Source organism: Rattus norvegicus, chromosome 7 (assembly GCF_021556685.1).
Source record: "Rattus norvegicus strain SHRSP/BbbUtx chromosome 7, alternate assembly SHRSP_T2T, whole genome shotgun sequence".
Lineage (NCBI taxonomy): Eukaryota > Metazoa > Chordata > Mammalia > Rodentia > Muridae > Rattus > Rattus norvegicus.
This window is the reverse complement of record NC_141540.1, coordinates 139,244,482-139,268,546: the sequence shown is the minus strand read 5'-3', so window position 1 is coordinate 139,268,546 and position 24,065 is coordinate 139,244,482. Positions and strand designations below refer to the sequence as shown.

General features: G+C 45.3%; 1 protein-coding gene and 2 pseudogenes across 3 annotated transcripts; 1 reads left to right on the top strand and 2 right to left on the bottom strand.

Annotated features, from left to right (window-relative positions):
- Window positions 1–1,593: 1,593 nt before the first annotated feature.
- Lalba (lactalbumin, alpha) lies at window positions 1,594–14,642 on the top strand. 3 transcript variants are annotated; one of them, XM_087555721.1, is made up of 5 exons: window positions 1,594–1,676; window positions 12,070–12,298; window positions 12,633–12,791; window positions 13,220–13,295; window positions 14,310–14,642. In XM_087555721.1, exons 2-5 carry the CDS (start codon window positions 12,166–12,168, stop codon window positions 14,419–14,421), a joined length of 480 nt encoding a protein of 159 aa, XP_087411847.1. In that variant the 5' UTR covers window positions 1,594–1,676; window positions 12,070–12,165; the 3' UTR covers window positions 14,422–14,642.
- On the bottom strand, window positions 20,135–20,308 carry Olr1110-ps (olfactory receptor pseudogene 1110; annotated as a pseudogene).
- Window positions 22,448–23,227, bottom strand: Or5bs2-ps1 (olfactory receptor family 5 subfamily BS member 2, pseudogene 1; annotated as a pseudogene).

The window sequence follows — 24,065 nt, the reverse complement described above, 5'->3', positions numbered from 1 at the left end:
GTAGAAGACTGAGCACCCTGACCCGTGCTGGGAAAAACTACTGCTGTTTACAGACTTAGGTTTGAGGATGAAAATAAGGAGACACACGGAACACAGGGGCAGAGTGGAGGGGAAGGAGTCCCATCTCTGGCCTCCAGAAGTTGACACAGATAGTCCTCATCCACTGGACTCTCAGAGAGAAATACAGGGACTGAAGGCATGTGGCACACTCCCTTCTTTGTCTATTTTGGCTGGGTCTGAGCAGAGAGCACTACTGGACCAGAGGAACTCTAGATCTTCAGACTCAGTGATGGGGTGGGCTGACCTGTTCTTCATGCTCCGAGTCACTGCTGCTCTCCTGGTTGTCTGAATCCTGGGATTCACTTCTTCTGCCAGCAGATAACTCTCAGGGCTTCCTGCTTCTCTCTCATGAAGCCTCCACATCGCAGCCTTCCCCAGCCCTAGAGGGTTCACGGAAGACCGAGGTCCCTGTTCTGTATGTGCTGCTGCAGACACTGCTACTCTTTATAGAGCTGGGTGCCATCCCTCCTGTGTGAAGGCTGGAGAGGCGCCTTCTTGGAGCAGACATGGAGCCGGGTGCCAGCTGGAACAGTTGCTTCTGTGCCTTGGTTCTAGGGGATGCTTTAGCCCTCAAGGGACCGTTGCTTAGTGCCCTAACCAGCTGTGCCTGGGCTCTGGAAGGACCGGCAAGACGGGATGTCGAGACCAGTGAGATGGCTCACTAGGTAAGGCTGCTTGCCTCCAATATAAGTTTACTCCCCAGAGTCTACATGGTAGAGGAGAGAATGGATTCCCACAAGTGTTCTCTAACCTCCACACCAGTGCTGAGGCATGAACATCTACACACACACATACACAAACATGCATACATGCAAACATACACAGGCATATATACATGGAGGCACAGACAGACAGACAGACAGATAGATGGATAAAGAGATTTACACAGACCCAGACACAGACACACAGACACACAGACACACACACACACACACACACACACACACACACACATGCACACACCCAGAGGCACATACAAACATACAGACACATATACACAGAGGCCCACATATATATGTATATGTGCATGGGTATGTGTATATAGATGTAGAGATGCATACACAGACACATACACACATAGGCACATATACAGACACATATACACACAGTAAATAGATTAAAAGGCTGCAATTAGAGCCAGTATGTATCAAATACTTTATGCCTCACAAGGCACACGTTAACTTGCTCAGTTTGTCAGTTCTCAGAATGAGCCTTACGAGGAACTGTGAAGTGTGCTCTGACTTTGCTCTTGCACTTCTGGCTTGGATCAGTATGGGTGTGCCCAGAATGGCTGTGTTAACAGTCTGGTGAGGGTCAGGATCTCAGTCGGGTTTGTTTCTGGTCAGGGAAGACAGTGGAGGAAATGACTACAGAATTCTGAGGACAACCTGCTCTGTTTAATTTGATAGATTAACATTAAAAGTAAACCAAGTCGGGTTTCTTCTAAATCACGGAGTCAACTGTACGTAGCTGAATGAGGTTTGTGAACAGGAAACCCAGTTCCTGTAGGACGGAGTCCCTGCCCGTGAGGAAGATCTGTATGAGGAGGAGGACGAGCCCTGCAGCTGGGTGCTGGGCTTCCTAATAACAGACGGGGACGCTCTCTTCCTGGAAGCGTGAGTATCTCACTTTGGCAGAGGGCAGAGTGCAGAGCTCTGGACGAGAAAAGGGTGACCAAAAGGAGGTTAACTAGCATATTTTCTCTAAGAATACAAAACAGAGATGGAGGCCTTGGCTTGTGCGAGTAGCCCGAGGCTGACACAGGTTAGGGTATTTTCTGCATAGGGAAGAACACTAGTGTTTATTGACATAGTTGATGATGATTGTGAGAAAAATATCCAACTTGTGCCTAAAAGTTTGTTTCATCTTAGCACATGTTCCGAAATGTTATATGGGAGTTTAAAGGATAAATGAGGGGCTGGGGATTTAGCTCAGTGGTAGAGCGCTTACCTAGGAAGCGCAAGGCCCTGGGTTCGGTCCCCAGCTCCGAAAAAAAGAACCAAAAAAAAAAAATAAAGGATAAATGAAGGATCACTATGTTGTTTTAAACATTAAACTATGTTTTCCTATGAACACGTATTGTAACATTAATTAACCCAATAAGTATTTATGAAATTCTCATGACATTTCAGTTTTTTTCCCCACTACTATGGGCACAGAGCATAAAACAACACAAGATTTAGTAGAGTATGTATTGATGCTTTAATAATGGGGCCATCATTTTCTTATCACATGTCCTTTTTTCCCACTGAGATGCAGACCTCTTAATTATAGACACATGGTCCGGCTCAACTTCATTTGGTCAGCCTCTATTTCTCATCCCAACTCCTTGATAAAAGCCTCAGGAAAGGATGGAGAGAGTACACACACACACACACACACACACACACACACACACACACACCCTATATGTATGTATTAATCAATAGTATTAGTATAACTTATCTATCATCTGTCTTCTATCTATCTATCTATCTATCTATCTATCTATCTATCTATCTATAATCTATCATCTACTATATCTATCATCTATCTATCTATCTATCATCTATCTATCATCTACTATATCTATCATCTATCTATCTATCTATCATCTATCTATCATCTATATCTATCATCTATCATCTATCTATCTATCATCTATCTATCTATCTATCTATCTATCTATCTATAATCTGTCTAAATATAATCTATCTATCATCTATCATCTACTATATCTATCATCTATCTATCTATCATCTATCTATCATCTACTATATCTATCTATCTATCTATCTATTTATCTATCTATCTATCTATCTATCTATCTATCTATCTATCTATCATCTATTTGTACTAAAGCCAGAGAGCAAAATAACAATGCTAAATGTTCCTTTTACAGAACTGTCTAATAGAGACTTACTAAGACTGCCAGGAGGTGGTTATTATCATTATCTTCGGTTTATATGTGTCAGGAAGCTATATGTACGAGGTCAGGTCACGCCCATTATCCAGAACCATGCAGTTAGCAAATGATGGAGCCAGAGTTCACATCAGACGTCTCTGTTATGAGTTTGTTTTTAGATAATGGAGGCAGGTAAATAGAAGAGACTAAGGAGAAGATCCAAGCCATGACAGATTGCCCTGGAAAAGAAACCAGTCCATGGAAATACTCTTCAGACATGGGCTACCTCCGGATTCTCAGCACCATAGGAGACATGCAGATGAGCAGTATCACAGAGACCTGACTTGTCTCCAGGAGGTTGATTGCCCACATGCTATCCTGGAAAAATGCTACAAGGGCAGGTAGTCCAACGAAGGTCTCAGTCAGTCATCAACAGGCTCAATCTAGTACCCTTATCGTAAGTCACTGTGAGATGCACTTCCTGGTGAGCTCTGGAAGACACCCTAGCCACAAAATGAGCCTTCAGGAGGCCGAGTGGACTGTCACCTAAATTCAGAACGTGGTTGGGAGATATGAAGTAAAAATGAAGTATTGGTGCAGAATAATCGATAGCCCTAAGTCATCTTTTATGAAGAGAGTTAGATAGCCAGGGTCAATATCTGTTAATGCTAGACTCAGATCACGGTTAAAAAGCATGCGTCAGGAGTCCTAGAAAAACTCGAAGCCAACAACCGCGGCAGTGGGAGGGGGCGTCTCTGATTCTTTCACCTGCTCTTGGGACCCTTTTCCTCCTACCGGGTGGCCTCATCCAGCTCTGACAGGAAGGAGTGTGCTTAGTCTTACTGCAACTTGTCATGCTGTGTTCGGTTGATATCCCTGGGAGGCCTGCTCTTTTCTGAAAGGAAAATGGAGGAGTGGATCTGGGGAAGAAGGGAGGTGGGGCAGGGGGACTGGGAGGAATGGAGAGAAGAAAAACTGTGCTTGGGATATATTGTATGAGAGAAGAGTACATTTAAAAAAACAAATAAAAATGAAAATAAAAAAAATCTGTGCCAAGTTAAAAAACTAGCACATGCAAGTTGAAACAATTATTTTGAAGTAGAGTCCCTTGCAGGATTTTAAGTGTATATTTTCTATACAGGTACAGTTAGCTTATATACAATGTGAATTCTGATGTCTCAGTTATCATTATTTTTTATGAGCATTTTTCCCCTTAAGATTTATTTATTTTATGTATACATTGTCACTATCTTCAGACACACCAGAAGAGGGCATCGGATCCCATTACAGATGGTTGTGAGCCACCATATGGTTGCTGGGATTTGAACTCAGGACCTCTGGAAGAGCAGTCAGCGCTCTTAACCACTGAACCACCTCTCCAGCCCTATTATGAGCATTTTAAAATTCCAATTTCATTATGTAGATGTGGCCCAATTGGCATAGCTTTCCCTTAAAGCTGTTAAGTCGAGGAGATTAAACCATATTATATTTTAATCTTCTACGAAATGAGGAGGGATCATGTTCCTGATATTATCTATTTCTTTTCAGTAGAAGACAATGCATTTTGGAATGATTTATTCACAAAATTAATATTTTTGAATTCTACAACATGCTAGTCATTACTGGATATTTGAGGTATAAGACTTACCTGGAGATTCACTATGGCGCAGTATGCACTAGTATAACTTAATAATATAGCTTGCCCCCCCAAAGAACTACAGGGTTCACTGAGATCATAGAAAAAGTAGTAGGTGACTTCAGTAGAGTACGTGCAGTCTGAGCTAGAATTTGAGGGCAATGAGTTCAATTCCCATCTGTAATGGGATCCGATGCCCTCTTCTGGGGTGTCTGAAGACAGCTATAGAGCACTCATATCAATCAATCAATCAATCAATCAATCAATCAATCAATCAATCAATCTTTAAAAAAAAGTTTAAAAGGACTGCAATTTCCACCTGTGAGAGAGTGTTGGCTCTCGTAGCAACTCTCCTGATATGAATGACTGCAAACGCACAAAAGACATGGAACATCTGCTCTCGGCTGAGGAGAGGCATGGCAGACGGTTTCAGTGCCCCCGAGAAGAAGGGACTAACCAGACAAGCATTGCCGTCAGGTCCAGTGTCTGCCGGACGTACTTTCTAGAACTGGGAGGTGGGAGGAATGAAGCGTGGTGGTCTTGCCACACTGAGGAGGCAGAGAACAGAGTTTGGGAAGACGGGGACTGTTTGAATTTGTAGGGCAGAAGAAGAGGTATATTCAGAGAGAAATCTGGAAACCTGTATAAGGGAACTCGTGAAACATTGTAACTTAACTACTGAAACTTGTAGACGGGGAAGATATCTGAGTTCTAGCCAACAGGAGTGGAGAAATTTCATTGGAAACTGAAAGCCATCCATAAATGTTTCAGACAGTCCACAGGGATAAATTATTCTATGAGAAAAATGGTCTAGTTTTTTTTAATGAATGAATGAATGAGTGAAGTTTTCTTTTTACAGAACTTCATTGTAACCTCTGGTTGGCTTGGAACTTGCTGTGGAGACCAGGCTAGCTTCTAGGTCACAGAGATCTGCCCGATTCACCCTCTTGAGTGCTGGGATTGAAGGTGTACACCATCAAAGATGTGTTATAATGAGACTTAAAAAGATTAAGCTAAATTTCAATATGCGTTATATTCAAACTCAATTTATTAACTAGTTACTAGCTATTAATGCAATGCCAGAACTCTTCCTCTCCTCAAAGTCTAGACATTCAACAACACAACATCCATTCTATACAGCACTCAGCAAAATGATTAGTGCCAAGAGACAGATAGGTGCCTATGACCACCAACGGGAGGATTAGAACAAGAGGATCAGAAAGATGGTAGACAGGTTCCACAGACCGCTTCCTCCATTTCAATGCAGATTTAACATTACATTATGTAGCCCATAATTTTATAATTATGTAACCCAATTTCCATTGTGAGAAATTGAAGCAGAACAGGTCTGTGTGCCTTGCATTAGATGAAGCCATTAGAGTCTATTAGGAAATTTGTAGCATTGTCTTACCTGTGCCCTTCAACTCCTGACTTCTTCCTGGGAAGGGAAAGTGGTGAAGTGTAGACCAACATTCTCATCCAAGAATGCTGCACTGACCTGCCTTATATTTTGAGTGATTTAAACGCTGACAGGAATGGGGGCGGGGTAAGTACAGATGGCTGAAAACACACACAATCCACGCACCGTGAACCATACACCCAAACCAAGGTCCAGGATCACATTTGCAGTACTAGAAACGGACACCTGATGTCTAAGTTAGGGATTCTGTTGCTGTGAAGAGACACCGTGACCATGGCAACTCCTATTCTATTCTATTGCTGTGAAGAGACACCGTGACCACAGCAACTCTTATAGAGGAAAGCTAATTGGGGCTGGCTTCTAGTTCAGAGGTTTAGTCCATTGTCATCATGGCAGGGAGCATGGAAGGACACAGGCAGACATGGTGCTGAGAGTTCTACATCCGAAGGCAGAGGAAGAGAGAGCAACACTGGGCTTGACTTGAGCATCTGAAACCTCAAAGCCCACCCCCACTGACATACTTCCTCCAAGGCCACGCCCACTCCAACGAGGACACACCCACTCCAACAAGGACATACCCCCTGATAGTGCCAACCCCCTATGGGCTTATGGGGGTCATTTTCATTCAGACTACCACACTTGAAGCAATCCCTGGCCAGTGTTTCCTACAGTGAAATGCTCTATCCTTGAGTTACAAGCTCTGTACTACAGCTGTCTCCGGTGAAAGAGGAGCTGCACTATCACAGATATGAGGATGCATCTGAATAGCAATCAACAAACCTTTTAAATTAGGAGAGTGCATGTACAAACCCAGAAGAGAGGTTTCCACAGAAAGAGCTTGAAAGTGTCCAGATTCTTCAGTTGGGATGCACGGAGAAAGTCTTGTCTCTGTGGAACCAGACATCCAAGACTGGGATGGTATTTGTTTTTCTTTTTTAAGATTTATTTGTTTATTATATATAAGTACACTGTAGCTGTCTTCTGACACACAAGAAGAGGGCATATAAGATCTCTTTTTCTTTTTCTTTTTCTTTTTTCTTTTTTTTCGGAGCTGGGGACCGAACCCAGGGCCTTGCGCTTGCTAGGCAAGCGCTCTACCACTGAGCTAAATCCCCAACCCCCTCTTTTTTCTTTTTCTTTTTCTTTTTCTTTTTCTTTTTCTTTTTCTTTTCCTTTTTCTTTGTCTTTTTTCTTTTTTTCGGAGCTGGGGACCGAACCCAGGGCAGGGCATCAGATCTCATTACCGATGGTTGTGAGCCACCACGTGGTTGCTGGGATTTGAACTCAGAACCTCTGGAAGAGCACTCAGTGCTCTTAACCACTGAGCCATTCTTCCAGCCTGGTATTTGTTTTTCAAATAGTAAAGTCCTAATGGAACAGTAACCTGGGGAGACTGTCTTAATTACTATTCTACTGCTGTGATAAAGCACTATGACTTAAAACAATTCGAGAAGGGAAAGATTATTACATATTACAGTTTGTAGTCCATCGTCCGGGGAGTCAAGACAGGAACCTGCAGGCAGGAACTGTAGCAGAGGCCATGGAGGCACATTGATTACAAGCTTGCTCTTCCTGGCTTGCTCAGCTTGCTTCTTTAGGTCATCCAGGATCACATGCCTAGGGAATGGCGCCACCCACGGTGGGCTGAGCCTTCCCACATCAATAATCAATCAAGACAGTATCCCATGGTCTTGTCCAGTAGCTGATCTTATGGCAGTATCTTCCCAATTAAGATTTCCTCTTCCGGGGTTGGGGATTTAGCTCAGCGGTAGAGCTCTTGCCTAGCAAGCGCAAGGCCCTGGGTTCGGTCCCCAGCTCCGAAAAAAAGAAAAAAAATGATTTCCTCTTCCAAGAAGACACGTGTCTTCCTGGATTCGTGTCAAAAACCAACTTCCACAGAGACGGAGAAGTATGGCTGAATTAGAAGGAACAAGTTAAACATTCGGAAACTGGTTGTAAAGAAGGGGTAATATATGCACAAGTGTGCAGGACAACCTGGATATAGAATTAAGCACTAAGAGTTAACGCGTCATTTAACCAAACACTGGAAATCAAACGTCTTTGCGGTAAATGTTCAGGCCAATAAATAGAACACAGCCAGACCTCCAGAAGGTTCCTTTCTGTGTCTCACTAAAAAAATGTGTTGTGAGTGTCCTGTCTGCGTGAACGTCTCCAACATCTGCATGGGCTGCAGATGCCAAAGAGAGATCAGATCCCTCAGGTGTAGAGTTACAGACAGGTGTGAGCCACCATCCCTGTTGGAGTAAGGACTTGAACCCAGGGCCACCGGAAGAGCAGACGATTCTCTTAACTGCGGAGCTATCTCCAGCCCTCAGAAGGTTCCTTTCTAACTACAAGCCTCTCTATTCCCAGATGTAACCACTGTTCTCACTTTTGTGCTTAGCGTTTGCATTCTAGTGCCTTATTTGTGTGTTTGGGGAATATTTACAGCTCATACCTCGACAACTCGATCTGTAGATCTTTGAAGGACCTTCGGGGGATTTTGATGTTTCTCTTTGTGGTTCAAGGCTTCGTGCCTACCAGACAAATGTTGCATTACCAGCTGCATCCCCAGCCCAGAGAGGAAACTTTAGATAAAGCTTCTCTTACATTCTACTTTCTCGGCCTGGAGTTTCTTTGACTGAATACAGTTACGAAAATGTGAACTTGAGATTTGATCAGGAACAAGACAATGGCCATATATTATGTAATTCGTGAGTTCATCCAATGGCAAGTGTCTTTTTTGGTACTCTCCCCCCACCCATGGAAGCCGAATGAACAGAAAACACTTACTTACCATCTTTAATGACAATCTGACTATGTACAAGAAATCCATAAACATTGGAATTTGTAATATCATGTGACTCATACAGCATTTTATACATAGCTGAGGTGGCTGTATGGAATGCTTATTAGCAAAAAAGTTTTTGTTCTCTGTATTAACTTATCAATGACTGAAAATGGAAAGAGGAAACATCTTATTCATATTAATCATAATAAGAGGCAAATGGTGCTGGAGAGATGGTTCAGTGTTTAAGAGCACTGGCTGCTCTTCCAGAGGTCCTGAGTTCAAATCCCCGCAACCACATGGTGGCTCACAACCATCTGTAATGGGATCCGATGCCCTCTTCTGGTGTGTCTGAGGGCAGCAACAGTGTACTTACATATAATAAATAAATCTTTAAAAAATGGCACATGTTTAAGTAAGATTAAATTTATTAAAAACACCATATCTATGTGAAAAGTACCGTGAAGCATCACTAAAGTACATAAAATACAAACGAAGGGAAATATATATGTTTTGAGATTAAATATTTGATGTCAGGATGTACTGGCTGCTTTTGTGTGTCAACTTGACACAGCTGGAGTTATCACAGAGCAAGGAGCCTCCCTTGAGGAAATGCCTCCATGAGATCCAGCTGGAAGGCATTTTCTCAATGGGTGATGAAGGGGAAGGGCCCACTGTGGGTGCCATCCCTGGGCTTGTAGCCCTGGGTTCTATAAGAGAGCAAGCTGGGCAAGCCAGGGGAAGCAAGCCAGTAAGTAACATCCCTCCATGGCCTCTGCATCAGCTCCTGCTTCCTGACTCACTTGAGTTCCAGTCCTGACTTCCTTTGGTGATGAACAGCCATGTGGAAGTGTAAGCTGAATAAACCCTTTCCTCCCCAGCTTGCTTCTTGGTCATGAAATTTGTGCAGGAATAGAAACCCTGACACAGGATATAAAGTTTTTATGCTGGCCTGGTAGCATACACTTGTAATTCCAGTATTCAGAAGGCAGAGGCAGGAGGATCATGAATTCAAGGATAGCCTGGGTTATATATAGAATTACAGGGTAGCCTGGGCTATATAAGACCCTATCTTCAAACCAAACCAAACCAAACCAAACCAAACCAAACCAAACCAAACCAAACCAAACCAAACCAAACCAAACCAAAACCAAACCAAAACCAAAACCAAACCAAAACAAAATCAAAACAAAACAATGCAAATAGCATAATCTTATAGGTCAAGTTCAAGATTTTGTCTCATTCTCTGCCTGGTATAATTTTCCTGATTTAGGAAATGAAGTGAAACAAGAAGTGAAACAAGTAAGAAGCAATGATGATTTTAATGTGGCCTTCAGGGGGTCACTCCAAGTAGCAACCCCGGCCTCTCATCCAGGACTTTCAAACTGGGGTGTCAGAGGGTAAATCATGCTGAAGCAGAAGACGGACTCAGTTTCCGGAAGTCCCGAGAAATCCAGAAAAGTGTGTGGCAAATACCTCCTCACCATTTGATTTGGATCTCAGCGTGAAGGATCCTCAGGAACACCCCCTTCCCCCTGACCCCTGCACGGGAGAATCAGACAGAAAGCTACACTTCCGCCTTCCCGTTTCTTCCTCTTTCAGTTCCGTGGCGATTGTTCCATCTCCAGGAACTGACATCTTCCGCTGAACGTTTGCAGTTGTTCCCATTCGCTCTCCGTCCTCAGGTGGCCCCGCCCTTATAAACAAATGCTTCCTCTTGCCTGGGGCCCACTTGGCTTCTTTTCTGGACTTAGCTGTGATTCCTGGACCTTATATTGCTTTTTATTGCTTATAGAGAAGGACAGAGATATGATCATATTACCAGCAAGCGGATGTGAGATACGATCACATTACCGTAGGCAAGCGGATGAACCCGGAGGTGTGGAAAGCTCCTGTGGTCTAAGACTGTGGACCTCCACTTCCCTCCGTCACAGATACTCATTCTGCCCAGGGCCAGAGGCAGTTTATGCAGACACCACTACTGGGAAGACTTCATCGGACTTAACTTTTCTTATGTGTTCCTCTCCTGTATGGCTCATGGGCCTCCTCCCATTCCCACTCAGTTTGCATGTGTCTTGCTCAGTGTGACAGAATTCCCATTCTTGTCCCAAACCTTCCCAGTCCTGGGTAGGATATGAGAGATCCGCAGAGGCAACACATTTGCTGAATTTCTGAGCCCGAATCTCTTCCCATTCAGGAGTTTCTGTTCATCCACCTTGGGTTTCCACATCCTCCGCACGAGTTTCAGTCACACTGTGCTATACACTGGTTACCCTGAGCAGAGCGGGCGGGGTTAAACAGAGAAGAGCGCCTTTGTCTCTGAAGACTTACAGATAATAGCCAGTGGGAAGACTTCCAGTTTTTAAGTCTTAGGTGGCTTGGTTAGGATGGAGACCTCGGGAGAAGTAAAAAATCAGGCTTATGAAATGAGCATAGGTAGGTAGGAAGGCAAAGATGACCAAGACCACGAATGTAGCGTTCCATGACAGCAAATTACAGTAATCACTTGGTACTAGTACCCAGCCTTGACTTGCTTAGAGGAGATGACTGTAACAGTTTACCCACGACCCCTTTCCTGTCTGTGGCCAACCTTGGGGCTATCAAGAACTACTTATCCAAAAACAATGTTACTATGAAATTGCCTTGCATTGACACAATGTCTTAATAACACCAAGAAGCATCTCCTGGCAGTGGCGACTAGGGGCAGGGAGCTTGGCAATTTCTTATAGGACAGCTAGATATTTTCACACAAAGCTTTTCCCATTATCTATCTTCCTCCATAGGAAGTCTTGACATCCAAGCTGTATTTGGCTCTCATGCCAAATGTCACCGTGTCCCATCCCTTTCTCCGAGGCCCTCCGCTATGAGCTGCCGTATCAAGGGGCTTCCCTGGACTTTGTCCCATGGTTAGGTAGGCCAGACAAACGCCACCTTTGGTCCTAGGATATGATAAATCCCTTTCCACATTCTGTATGTGTTTCGGGGTAGGAATGGAGTTGGCTGTGGTCAACTGTGTTTTCCAATCACCTCACTTGTGCTGTCCTGAAGCCTCCTTTGTTCCTAAGGTTAGGGACATCCTGCTTCCTAGAAGCAGCCCTGAAAGAAACAAAGGTTTACCAAAACTGAGCGAGAAGCTGGATCATTGTAGAACTATATGGGCAGAAAACAATACTTGGTATTGACTGGATACAGGAGGTGGGGAGGGTGGCAGGATGGAGGGAAGTTGGCAGGCTCGGCGTTTCTATCTTGGCAGAAACTTCTCGTCATCATCATCTTCCTAGAGAGAAGGCCTGGTGCCAGGGGGCCAGAGGCCTTCTTCATAAATAAAAGCAGGTGAAGTGAGTGGGATCCACATTCAAGGTCTGGGAGCAGGCAAAATGATGCGTTTTGTTCCTCTGTTCCTGGCGTGTATTTCGCTGCCTGCCTTTCAAGCCACAGAGTTTACAAAATGTGAGGTGTCCCACGCCATTGAAGACATGGATGGCTATCAAGGCATCAGCTTGCTTGAATGTAAGTTTACACTACTTCCTTGCTTCCTCTCATTCCCAACTTTCCCTCCTCCTCCTCCTCCTCCTCCTCCTCCTCCTCCTCCTCCTCCTCCTCCTCCTCCTCCTCCTCCTCGTGGTCTCATAGCTCTTCTTGTTCTGTCTTGATCTCTTCTATTCAACTAGTTCTCCTGCCCTTCCTGTCTCCCATTGTCTGGCCTTTCTCACTTCACCAAGATGCTCTGGACTTTACCACCTTTGGAGATTGGTTGGGAAGCCTCCCCCCTGCTCCAAATTAGTTTCTCAATTGTGCCTCTCTGAGACATCTCTGAGAAAGTTCTTCCTTCTGTCTCCCTCAGGGACCTGTGTTTTATTCCACACCAGTGGCTATGACTCACAAGCTATCGTCAAGAACAATGGCAGCACAGAGTATGGACTCTTCCAGATCAGTAACAGAAATTGGTGCAAGAGTAGCGAGTTCCCCGAGTCAGAGAACATCTGTGACATCTCCTGTGACAGTGAGTACCCTCTTTCATCATGTTCTTCTGTATCCCCACACCTGCCTCTGAGTCTTCCAAAGCAGGAGGAGTGCTGGGTACTGTGTGACTTGAGATGGCGGTGCTTAGTAAGAAACTGGTCATGATCTCCGCATGCCCAGAGAGTCCCCTGAGGCTCGGGGAAGGGTAGTTCAAGACACTTGTGAGTCTTGAAGTCTGATACGCTGTATTTTCAGGGTGTGATGAAGCTGTCGATTTCTTGAGAGGTGTCCTAGGGAAGGGGATGAAGTCCCCACCAAAGGGAAGCATTACTAGATTGGCCATTTCATATAGAAAGTCTCTAGGCCAAGCCTTCAGCTCAGAACCAGTCCCCCTGACCGTGGGAGTAGTGGAGCCAGCCCGCTGAGCTGTATTTCTTAGCTGTCTTGTTCCTTCCTACACTCCGCTAGAGTTCCTGGATGATGAGCTTGCGGATGACATAGTATGTGCCAAGAAGATCGTGGCTATCAAAGGGATCGACTACTGGTGAGTCATTGCCTCTGCTCTCCTCTGGAGGGCGCTAGCACTTCCCTTTCTAGGCCTTTGACGGCGTCTCCAAAACAAAATCCATCTAGAGTCCGAAAGGTCTATATTTAAAATGCTCTTCTGTGTCATTCTTGTGTGACAACTTTCCCGATACAGAATTCCCTGTTGGAAAGCTGACTTTCAGAACTCTCTTTCCTGGGCCAGTTCTCAGCCTTAAAGCACTTGGTGTGGTTCCACATCTTTTCTAGATCTGAACTTTATTGATTTTATCATTATTATTGTTTTGTTTTTTTAAAGAAGATTTTATTAATTTATTGTACTATGTGCGTACACTGTCACTGTCTTCAGACACACCAGAAAAGGACATTGGATCCCATTACAGGTGGTTGTGAGCCACCATGTGGTTGCTGGGAGTTGAACCCCAGCACTTAACCACTGAGCCATCTCTCCAGCCCTTATTTTGGTTTTCTGAGAGGGTGTGTGTGTGTGTGTGTGTGTGTGTGTGTGTGTGTGTGTGTGTGTGTAGCACTGGCTATCTTGGATCTAGCTCTGTAGACCAGGCTGGCCTCAAACTCACAGAGATCTGCTTACTTATGCCTTCACAGATTAAAGTCATGCACCACCACCACTAGCCCTATATTATTATTATTATTATTATTATTATTATTATTATTATTGTTATTATTATTTTATTAATAGTGAGCTCCATTCCACTGAGGAGCCCTTGCCATCGACCTCAGAATGTCTGTATTTCTTCTCTACAATCTTTCAGCTCACACTGAGGATGAACCTAAATGGAGTTTTATGCTAGACATTGTTAATCAACTGCAACATGAGAGAAAGTGTGTGTGTGTGTGTGTGTGTGTGTGTGTCTGTGTGAGTGTGTAATAACTGAGCAAAGCACACGGATATACATGTATGAAACTGTCATAATGGAACCCGCTATTTGGCATAGTCAAGTTAAAAAGAAAATTCCAGCCAGTCCATTCGTTTTGTCCATTTCTCCGTGATCAGGAAGGCTCACAAGCCCATGTGCTCTGAGAAGCTGGAACAGTGGCGCTGTGAGAAGCCGGGAGCTCCTGCCCTTGTTGTCCCTGCCCTGAATTCAGAAACACCTGTTCCCTAAGGCTACCTCAGTTTGGCTCTTTCTATCGTGAAGATGATCTGTCTCTGAGCCTTGTATCCTGTAGTGACACCATCGGACTCTAGAGGACTTTTGTTCAACAGGAGTGCGACTGGCACACTGGACTGCAAACCCTTGCTTAGTGACGGCGAGGGTCTTGATGGTGGTTTTACTAATGCAAGAGAACCCTCTCCTGTCCCAAATAAAGGGCCCAATTTGATGTCTCTGTTGGTGTTTTCTTTCTATAGGGAAAGGGTGGAATACGGGCGGAGCTCTGAAGCTCCGCCCACTACAGAAGGAAGAGCGTGAACTTACCACAAGGACACGAACAACATTTTCTGTGTCACTTTATCGGTCATCTAGCAACCACAGGAGGTCCAAAGTTGTTAAAAGGGTTCATCCGGGGGCTGGGGATTTAGCTCAGTGGTAGAGCGCTTACCTAGGAAGCGCAAGGCCCTGGGTTCGGTCCCCAGCTCCGAAAAAAAGAACCAAAAAAAAAAAAAAAAAAAGGGTTCATCCTATGAAGACCAGTAGGAGAGACAATATAGATAGGTGTAATACAGGGGGCAGCGCTATAAGACTAATGAGAGGCTAGAAATACATTCTGCACACGCTTAGATTTTTTAAAAATGTATTTATTTTTACACTCCTGATTTTATTCCCCTCCCGGTCCACCCTTCGACTGTTACACATCCCATACCTCCTCCCTGAGTACCCCCAACCCCCGCTCCACGAAGATGTCCTCCCCCCATCCCCCCCAATAGACCTCTAAACTCCCTGGGGCCTCCAGTCTCTTGAGGGTTAGGTGCATCTTCTCTGACTAAACCCAGACCCGGGAGTCCTCTGCTGTACATGTGTTGGAGGCCTCATCTCAGCTGGTGTATGCTGCCTGGTTGGTGATCCAGTGTCTGAGAGATCTCAGGGGTCCAGGTTAATTGAGACGGCTGGTCCTTCTACAGGGCTGCCCTCCTCCTCAGCTTCCTCCAGCTTTTCCCTAATTCAACCAGAGGGGTCAGCAGCTTCTGTTCATTGGTTCGATGCACATGTCTGCATTTGACTCTTTCAGCTGCTTCTTGGGTCATTTGGAGGGCAGTCATGATAGGTCCCTTTTTGTGAGGGCCCCATAGCCTCAGTAATGGTGTCAGGTCTTGGGGTCTCCCTTTGAACTGGATCCCACTTTGAGCCTGTCTCTGGACACATGCTTAATTTTTTAAAGGGCTCATTTATTTTTTATATTATGCGCCTTGGTAGTTTGCCTGCATGTATATCTGTGAGGGCATCAGGTGCCCTGGACCTGGAGTTACAGACAGGTATGGTTGCTGGGAATTGAACCTGGGTCCTCTGGAATAGTGTTCTAAACCACTGAGCCATCTCTCTAGCCCAGTCCTGCCTATTCTTTTTTTTTTTTTTTTTTTGGTTCTTTTTTTTCGGAGCTGGGGACCGAACCCAGGGCCTTGCGCTTCCTAGGTAAGCGCTCTACCACTGAGCTAAATCCCCAACCCCAGTCCTGCCTATTCTTAAGGGGAAAGATAAGTTGCATTTCAGAGAAATGGAAAACCGAGACCAAGAAAGCATTCATGGGCAGGGGGATTAGCTTGGTGGATAAGGTGTCAGGCAAGCAAGTATGAGGACCCCGGTTCGAACCTAAGCACTGATATGAAAAACTGGGCATGCACGTGTGGTGTGTGCTTGTGGTTTCAGTTCATTCAGGAGGATGCCCAGGGTTTGATGGCCTGTCGGTCTAGCCTAATCTGTGAGCCCCAGGTCCAAGTTTACAGACTCTGTCTCAAAAACAATGAAGTTGGCTCCTGAGAAATGAAACCTCAGGTTACCCTGGCTTCCACACTCACATGCACACATGTATAACTGACAAAAACACACATGTACCTATATCTCAGCTCCCACAGAGGATGGGAGTTGTGGCTTTTCTTTCCTTTATTTTTTTTTTAAGATTTATTTATTTATTACATATGAGTACACTATAGCTGTCTTTAGACACACCAGAAGAGGGCATCAGATCCCATTACAGGTGGTTGTGAGCCACCATGTGGTTGCTGGGAATTGAACTCAGGACCTCGGGAAGAGCAGTCAGTGCTCTCAACTGATGAGCCATCTCTCCAGCCTGGCTTTTCTTTCCTTAGCATCTCACTATATAACTCAGACCTGAATGAACTTCCATTCTCTATCCTCCACCTGCAACCCTGAGGATTACAGGGGTGGGAGGTCACATTTAGACGATCAGGGGTGGATTTAGCTGGATTTGGAAGTATAGGTGGGGTTTTGACAGGATGTGAGGTGGTGGACGTTATAACCAGACAGTTAGGAGTCAGTAGATGATTGAGGGAGCTGAGGAATTTATTTTTTCAAGATGAGCCGTGACAAGACCTGTTCTCTGGAGATTGCATATATGCAGGATATTATAAAGTTACCAATTCTTAAGGATTTATTCACACGGGGCCTTTTGATTTGTTCTTTCCGTACCATGTGTGTCTCAAACCTTGCTTGTTTTTAGCTGGCTGCTTACAGAACTTCCCTTATTTTGACTGTAGGATTCGTGGCAGGGATTGGATCCGGGTGTTGCTATTTGTTTTTGGTACCGGTTGCTGGTCCGAGTGTGAGCTGCTCACTCTGCCCCATGTGCGCGACCCGCTTTACCTTTATCTTAGAAGCTTTGGATGAGCTGGTTCTCTGAGATTCCCTGCTTCAAAGCTGCAAAACCGTATCCCGATTTACTACATTTTGAATTAGCTGGGAATGAAACCTTGTCTTCTTTCTACCTTCCAAAGATCTCCACTGTATTAGTTGCTTTTTAGTTACTTTTTAAATAGATGTGAAGATATTCCAGATAAAACTCAGGGAAGGACGGGTTTTAATGGCTCTTGGTTGGAGGGTGCAACTCAGCAGGACTGTAGAGAAAACTGGCCACACTGTGAGCCGTCAGGAAGTCAGGAGAGACGGATGCCAGACTTGACATTCATTTTCTCTTTTTTATTCAGTCAGGAACTGTAGCTTGTGGGATACTGCTGCCCATGTTCAAGGCATGGTCTTTCCTGTTTACCCAAACATTTTGGGACCATCCTCTTTAGACATCTAGAGATGTGCGTTTCCATGGCAATTCTAAACTCAGTCGAGAGACAATAGCAACCATTGCATTACCCCAATAACCTTTGGGGCTTTGGACAGTCAGGTCAAGTCATGCTTCTCCTGTGTTAGCAGTCACCAGCTCCAAAATGAAACTCCCATGCTTAGGAAATCTATAGGCACAACAGAGGCGTGTGTGTGTGTGTGTGTGTGTGTGTGTGTGTGTGTGTGTGTGTGTAGGTCTGCCTTGTATCTGGGAAAATTCCCAGGAAATAACTGGTATGTGTCGTTACACTGCGGTGTAAATTTAAACACAGTGTGATGTTTCTCCTCTGACACTGCATGTTATCTTCCCCATACTAGTCACGGTATAAAGGCTTCTCCAAGTCCTCCGGAGGCGCGTGCGAAAGGTCAGAGTTGGAGGCTCATTCTGCCCCTGAACTTGCCTGTTTTCCCCTTAACTGTTAACTTGCCACAGTTGCAGCTTCAGACGGCCTTATGGTTGAAAATATAAGGAACCAGTGCCACCAAATGTCTAGAGAGGAAATGCCACCAAAGCTGGGCTGTGCTGATGAGTGTCATGGTTCTGGCGGTGTCGGCTGCCACTGCGTTACTACTGTGGGATACCTGAGGCAGCTGTCTCATAAAGGGATGAGTTTATTAGCACCATCGCCTTGGGGATTCAAGGTCCAAGATTTGAGACTCTCACATGGTGACTTCCCTGAGGATGGGGAAGAGCAGTGGGCCACTGCCGGACTGCACGTGGGATCAGGGGGATCAGGTGTTACGGATGGTGGCTGGCGGTGTATCAGATATGGAATGTTACAGATGGTGGATGAATGGTTACAAATAGTGGATGGCAAAGTATCAGATCGAATGGTTACAAATGGTGGATGGGCCTGCATCAGGTGAATGTTATGGATGGCAGATGGCAGTGTATCACTGCAGGATTGCACATGGGAATCAAATGATTACCTCCCCAACTGAGAAACTGCACAAGGAAGACAGGAGAGACAAGATCATCCAACCTTGCTCTAGGTTGGGGGAGCAAGAAGCAGCATGGGAGCCAGCACGGAATCATTTTTTTAAAAAAATCCAGTCTTTTATTGCTACAGAAGGTTATCATACAAATGCATGTATATCCCTGTGCTGTATCAGTACTGTAGAACAGTTTTAAAATGTACTTTCCCTCAGTTCAGCTTTTGTGCGGTAAGTGGGAAAACACTCTGTAATCAGAGCGCGATGCTAATGTTCTGTGCAAGCAACAGCAGAGGGCATTTGAGGTCAGCATTTGCAGCCTTTAGGCACGGACATGTGCCTAGTCTGTTCTTCTTTCTGCCCACTAGCTTGCGTATTTTATTCATTCAATAATTGATATGGCATTTGCAGAATTATGAGTTGTCTTGTGAAAACAAATGTTACCTTTGTGATTCAGTCGAGTGATTATCCCATCCGACGGACGGCTAGCACTAGCTAGCTCCTCTCCCCTTCCTTCTTCCAAGTGAAATGACGGTCACATGCTGCCACCTGGGATGATGAGGGTGCTGTTTTCTTCCTCTCCTATGCACGTGTCCTACCACTAAGCCACACTCTACCCCCTTACGGCAGACTTCTCTTGGCATCTGGGAAGAAATGGGCTGGGAAACTGAAGCTCTATCTGGGCGGACTTCTTGTAAGCAGTGTCTCAGAGGATGGGCATTTGTTCTACTCCTCCAGCTTCTCTTTCCTCTAGGTCTGGAGCCGTTCTGAATCTCAAGCAGGAGGTTCAAGTGGGAGATAGGAAGGCTAGAGGAAGACCTGTCCTAGAGGATTCACTGAGCTCACAGTGAGGACTCATGATAGCGCTCTCCAAGATGGCATCTCTTTCTCTCTGCTTCCGTTATTTTCTCTGACACATGTCTTAGGAAGGCAGTGTTCCTTTTCAGATGTTCTTTCCCTTCCCTTCCCCCACCACTCACTAATCTCTGTCCTTTATCTAATGTAACTATTAAGTAACTGCGTATCCTAGACCACAGGGACACAGAAGCTATTAGAAGTTCTGTCCTCAGGACACCTAGCATTAGTTGGTGGTCCTCATCTTCCCATTTCCTAAGAGCATGCAGGAGGAGGTCATCTTCAGATGGATTCGATACTTCTTCATTCATCCCTTAGGTGGTTCACAAGTAACTACTATGAATTCGGTGAGCCCCAGCTCTGGGTACTGCTTTCCTGAATGGAGACAGGACTCTAGAGACACAGTTACTTTGTTTCTTTTTCACTTACTTGGAGGTTTAGATCTTGCAATGGATTTTTTGTGGGGGGTGGTGGTGGTGGGGAGTTGAACCTTACTCAGGCAAGTGCTACTTACCCAGAACGTGGCACTGTCCTGGCTGGTGGTCTGACGGGTTGATTCATTAAAACACCAATAGCTGTGGAAATGGCTAGTGAAGCTCCAAGGATTTCCTAATGTACTACGTGGGTCTTTGGGATGGCTCAGGCGTCACCTGCTCTATCCTGGAGGTTTCCTAATATCACGCCACTAGGGGGCAGGGCAGTGGAGGAAGAGAAACTATTCCCTTGAGGTGGCAGACTGGCAAGACCTTTTCTAGCACCTTTCTCCTGCAACTCCTACCCTCGATGGAGCGGGAGAGTCTGGCTACAAGGTCAGTCTGGACTTCCTGCTCAGCATCCTCCTCAGAGCCGCCTTGACGTCCTTGTTTTTCAGGCTGTAGATGAGGGGATTTAGCAGCGGGGTCACCACGCTGTACTGTAAAGACAACACTTGCTCCAAGGCTGAGCCGGATGCTGGAGTCATGTACCTTAGGAGGAATTACACAAAGGAGTGATGTGAACTCAGGAACTCAGGATGAGGATCACGATACCACTCACAGCTGTGGTCCATCCCACTCCCGCGTGGAATGCACAAAGAGTACCTCAGGGTACCGTCACCATGGCAACGGGCGAGCTCTCCCAACACCAACTGCTCGATAACTTCTCTCTGTGGTCAGAGTGGGTGTAAGTATGGAACCTCACTCCCACAGTTGTTACTAACTTCATGGGAAGTCTGTCACTTCTGCCTTCACATGCCTCCAAGCATGAGTAAATGCACAGAGAGGAGTCAGACGAGGACAAGTTCTGTGTACTGAGGAGCTCAGGTTAGGATCGGACTAATCACTCTTCCAAGCATCTTGGCTTGTAGCCATGACAACAATACTACCCTTTCTCTAGATTCTCAACAATTCAGACACACATGTATGCATGTACACTCACAGACACATACACACATACATACACATATATATACATAGACATACATACAGACATACATTGTTTCTAGCAAAACTAAGTGACTAGTTCACAACACTGCCACTGTTTCCCACATGATTACTCTCATAATCATAGTAAATCATCATCATCATCATCATCATCATCATCATCATCATCATGTGTATATGAGTGTTTGCGTGCATATGTGTACGCACACCAGGTGAATGCCTGGTACCCATGGAGGTCAGAAGAGGGTTCCCAGTCTCCTGGAACTGGAAGTATGGTTATGAGACACCATGTGGGTGCTGGGAACTGAACCTGGTCCCCTGCAAGAGCAGCCAGTGCTCCTAACCACTGAGCCATCTCTTCAGCCTTCAGCCACATTATTTTTATAATGCCTGGCAGAACGGTGTTTTTAGTTTCATTTTTCTTTGGTTTGAGAAGGAGCCAAAATCAGTGAATAAAGTGAGAGACGAAAATGGATTAAGCAGAACATATGACTTTAATTTAACATCCTGAGATTAAATCACTGGGTGTAACTAAGTATCCCTCGGGTTATTTCCCAAAGAAACATTATTGCTTTCTCAATGGCATTATCTTCATTGGAACAAATGTGACATCTCAAGAATGTTCATTATGGGCTCTGTGGACTTCATTTAAAAGACATACACACATATATACACACATATATACATATATATACAGACATACATATACACACAGACACACACAGACACAGAGATACACACACATACACACACATACATACCCACATATACCCCCACACACATACAAACACATACACACATGCATACACATACACCCTTACATATAGATTCAGACACACATACACATGTACATGTACACAAACATACACAAACACACATATACACATACACATACATATACACATGCACACATATATACACAAATACAGACAAACACAGACATACACAAATACACATGCATACATGTACACTCACACACATGCATACACATATATACACATACACAAATATTCACATGTACATACACATACACACACATATATATATATATACACAGACACAGACAAACACAGACATACCCATACACACACATACATACACACATACATATACATACACATACATATACATATACACACAAACACAGACAAACACAGACATACACACATGCATGCATGCATTCTCACACACTCATGCATACACATATAAAAATACGAACACACACATACACACATGTGCACACTCACACATACATACTTAGACACGTATATACACACATACACACATACACACATACATACATAAAACACACACAGACACACACAGGTGCTGGGGATCGGAGGCGTGTACCCCTATGCCTAGCCTACAGGGTCTCCTCTCTCTCTCTGTCTTTCCCCATCCTGTCACTCTGTCCCTCCCTCCCTCTTCGTCTCTTTCCTTTCTCTCCCCCTCCTCTCCCCTTCTCCCTCTCTCCCTCCCTCCCTCCCTCCTTCCTGTTTCTTTCCTTCCTCTCCCTCCCTCCTTCTTCTTTTGAAAACCTCACAGCCAGTCCACTGCAGAGGTGTGCAGGAGCTCAACAAGCCTTTGGAATTCCAGGACAGAATTTCTGGATGGCTTTTCCCTGCTGCATGGCCTTGCTGTTGCGTAGGTCGAGGGCAGTTAGGAGAGGGACGCTCGACACTTATGAGTAGGAACTACCGCGTGACACACCTGAACACTCCTGAACCATAAAAGATGGTAACCACAAGGAAATGGGAGGAACATGTGGAGAAGATCTTGCTCCGACCTGTGGCCGAGTTGACGCCCAGGGCTGTCTTGATGATGCGGCTGTAGGATCCCAGCAGGAGGATAAGTGAACCAAAACCCAAGATCACCAACGTGGTCAGGATGGAGGCAATAGTAGTGTGGGGGTTGGAACAGACCAACAAGAGCACCGGAGGAAGCTCACAAGCAAAATTGTGGATGACGTTCGGGCCACAGAAGTTCTCCTGAGCTAGCAGGAGGGTGTTAACCAGGCTAACGCTCATTCCTACGGCCCAGGATATAGCCACCATCCCAGAACATACCTTTCCATTCATAGTGACCACATACAACAGCGGGTGGCACACAGCCTGGAACCGGTCATAGGCCATGGCGGAAAGGAGGCAGGCTTCGGTGGCCCCAGAAAATATGACCAGGGCGATCTGAATGAAACACCCAAGGAAGGATATGGTCTTCCACTCAGAAATAAGGTTCCTCAGCAACTTGGGCACAATGACCGAAGAGTAGAAAGCATCCATGAAGGAGAGGTATCTCAGGAAGAAGTACATGGGGGTACGAAGGTGGGCGTCAGAGCTGATCAGCATCAGCATCAGCAGGTTCCCCACGAGGGTCAGGAGGTAAATCACCAAGAACAGCACAAAGAGAACCACCTGGCTCCGAGGGTTGCTGGTTAGTCCGAGGAGCACAAACTCAGTGACATTTCTAACTTCCATGAAGCATTCAAGCTAAGGGACGAGCACTGAGGAGATCGCTCAGCTGTCCTGTGCACCGGTGCGCCCGCCCGGATGGTGAATTGCGCTTCTGGGCTGAGTCGGGGGCGGGGCGGGGCTTGCCTAGATGTGGCTTTCCTTCTGTGTGGGAATCTCAGCACTTTCTAGCTTAGGGTAGTGACCTGGCCAAAGTGGAGAAGGTGTGTGGAAAGCGTGTAGAGGAGACCTGGAAAGGCAGGGAAGGAGAAGGAGGGTTAGAAATCAGGAGAAAGAATGGGAAGAAGCTGAGGAAAGACCCCGAGGACACTGAGAGGCGTTCTGCTCTGCTTCCAAAGGGGGTGAAGCTCAAGCTGCGGGAAGACTGACTGGCACAGTAAATCAGCAGCAAACGTTTTGGCTATCTGGATGACAGAGCATAATGATCTCTGAATAAGTGCTAGAAGCACTGTTGGTACATCATGAGGTACAAGCCCCCTCTCTCTGTCCTCACAGGTTGGTACATCACTTGAATTTTTCATAAAAAAAAAAATCAGTAGAGTAGGTCAGATGGCTTAGCCAGTAAAGGTGCTTGGCAACGGGGTTGGGGATTTAGCTCAGTGGTAGAGCGCTTGCCTAGGAAGCGCAGGGCCCTGGGTTCGATCCCCAGCTCCGAAAAAAAAAAAAAAAAGGTGCTTGGCAACAAGGCTAATGATCTGAGTTCTGTCCCTGGGACCCACGGAGTGGAAGGAGAGTGCTGACCCCTACAAATAAATTGTCCTCTGAACTCCGCATACATGCAGTGGATAACATGCAGCATCTCCAATAAATGTAAGGGAAAAAAATCTGGAAAACTAGATGGTTT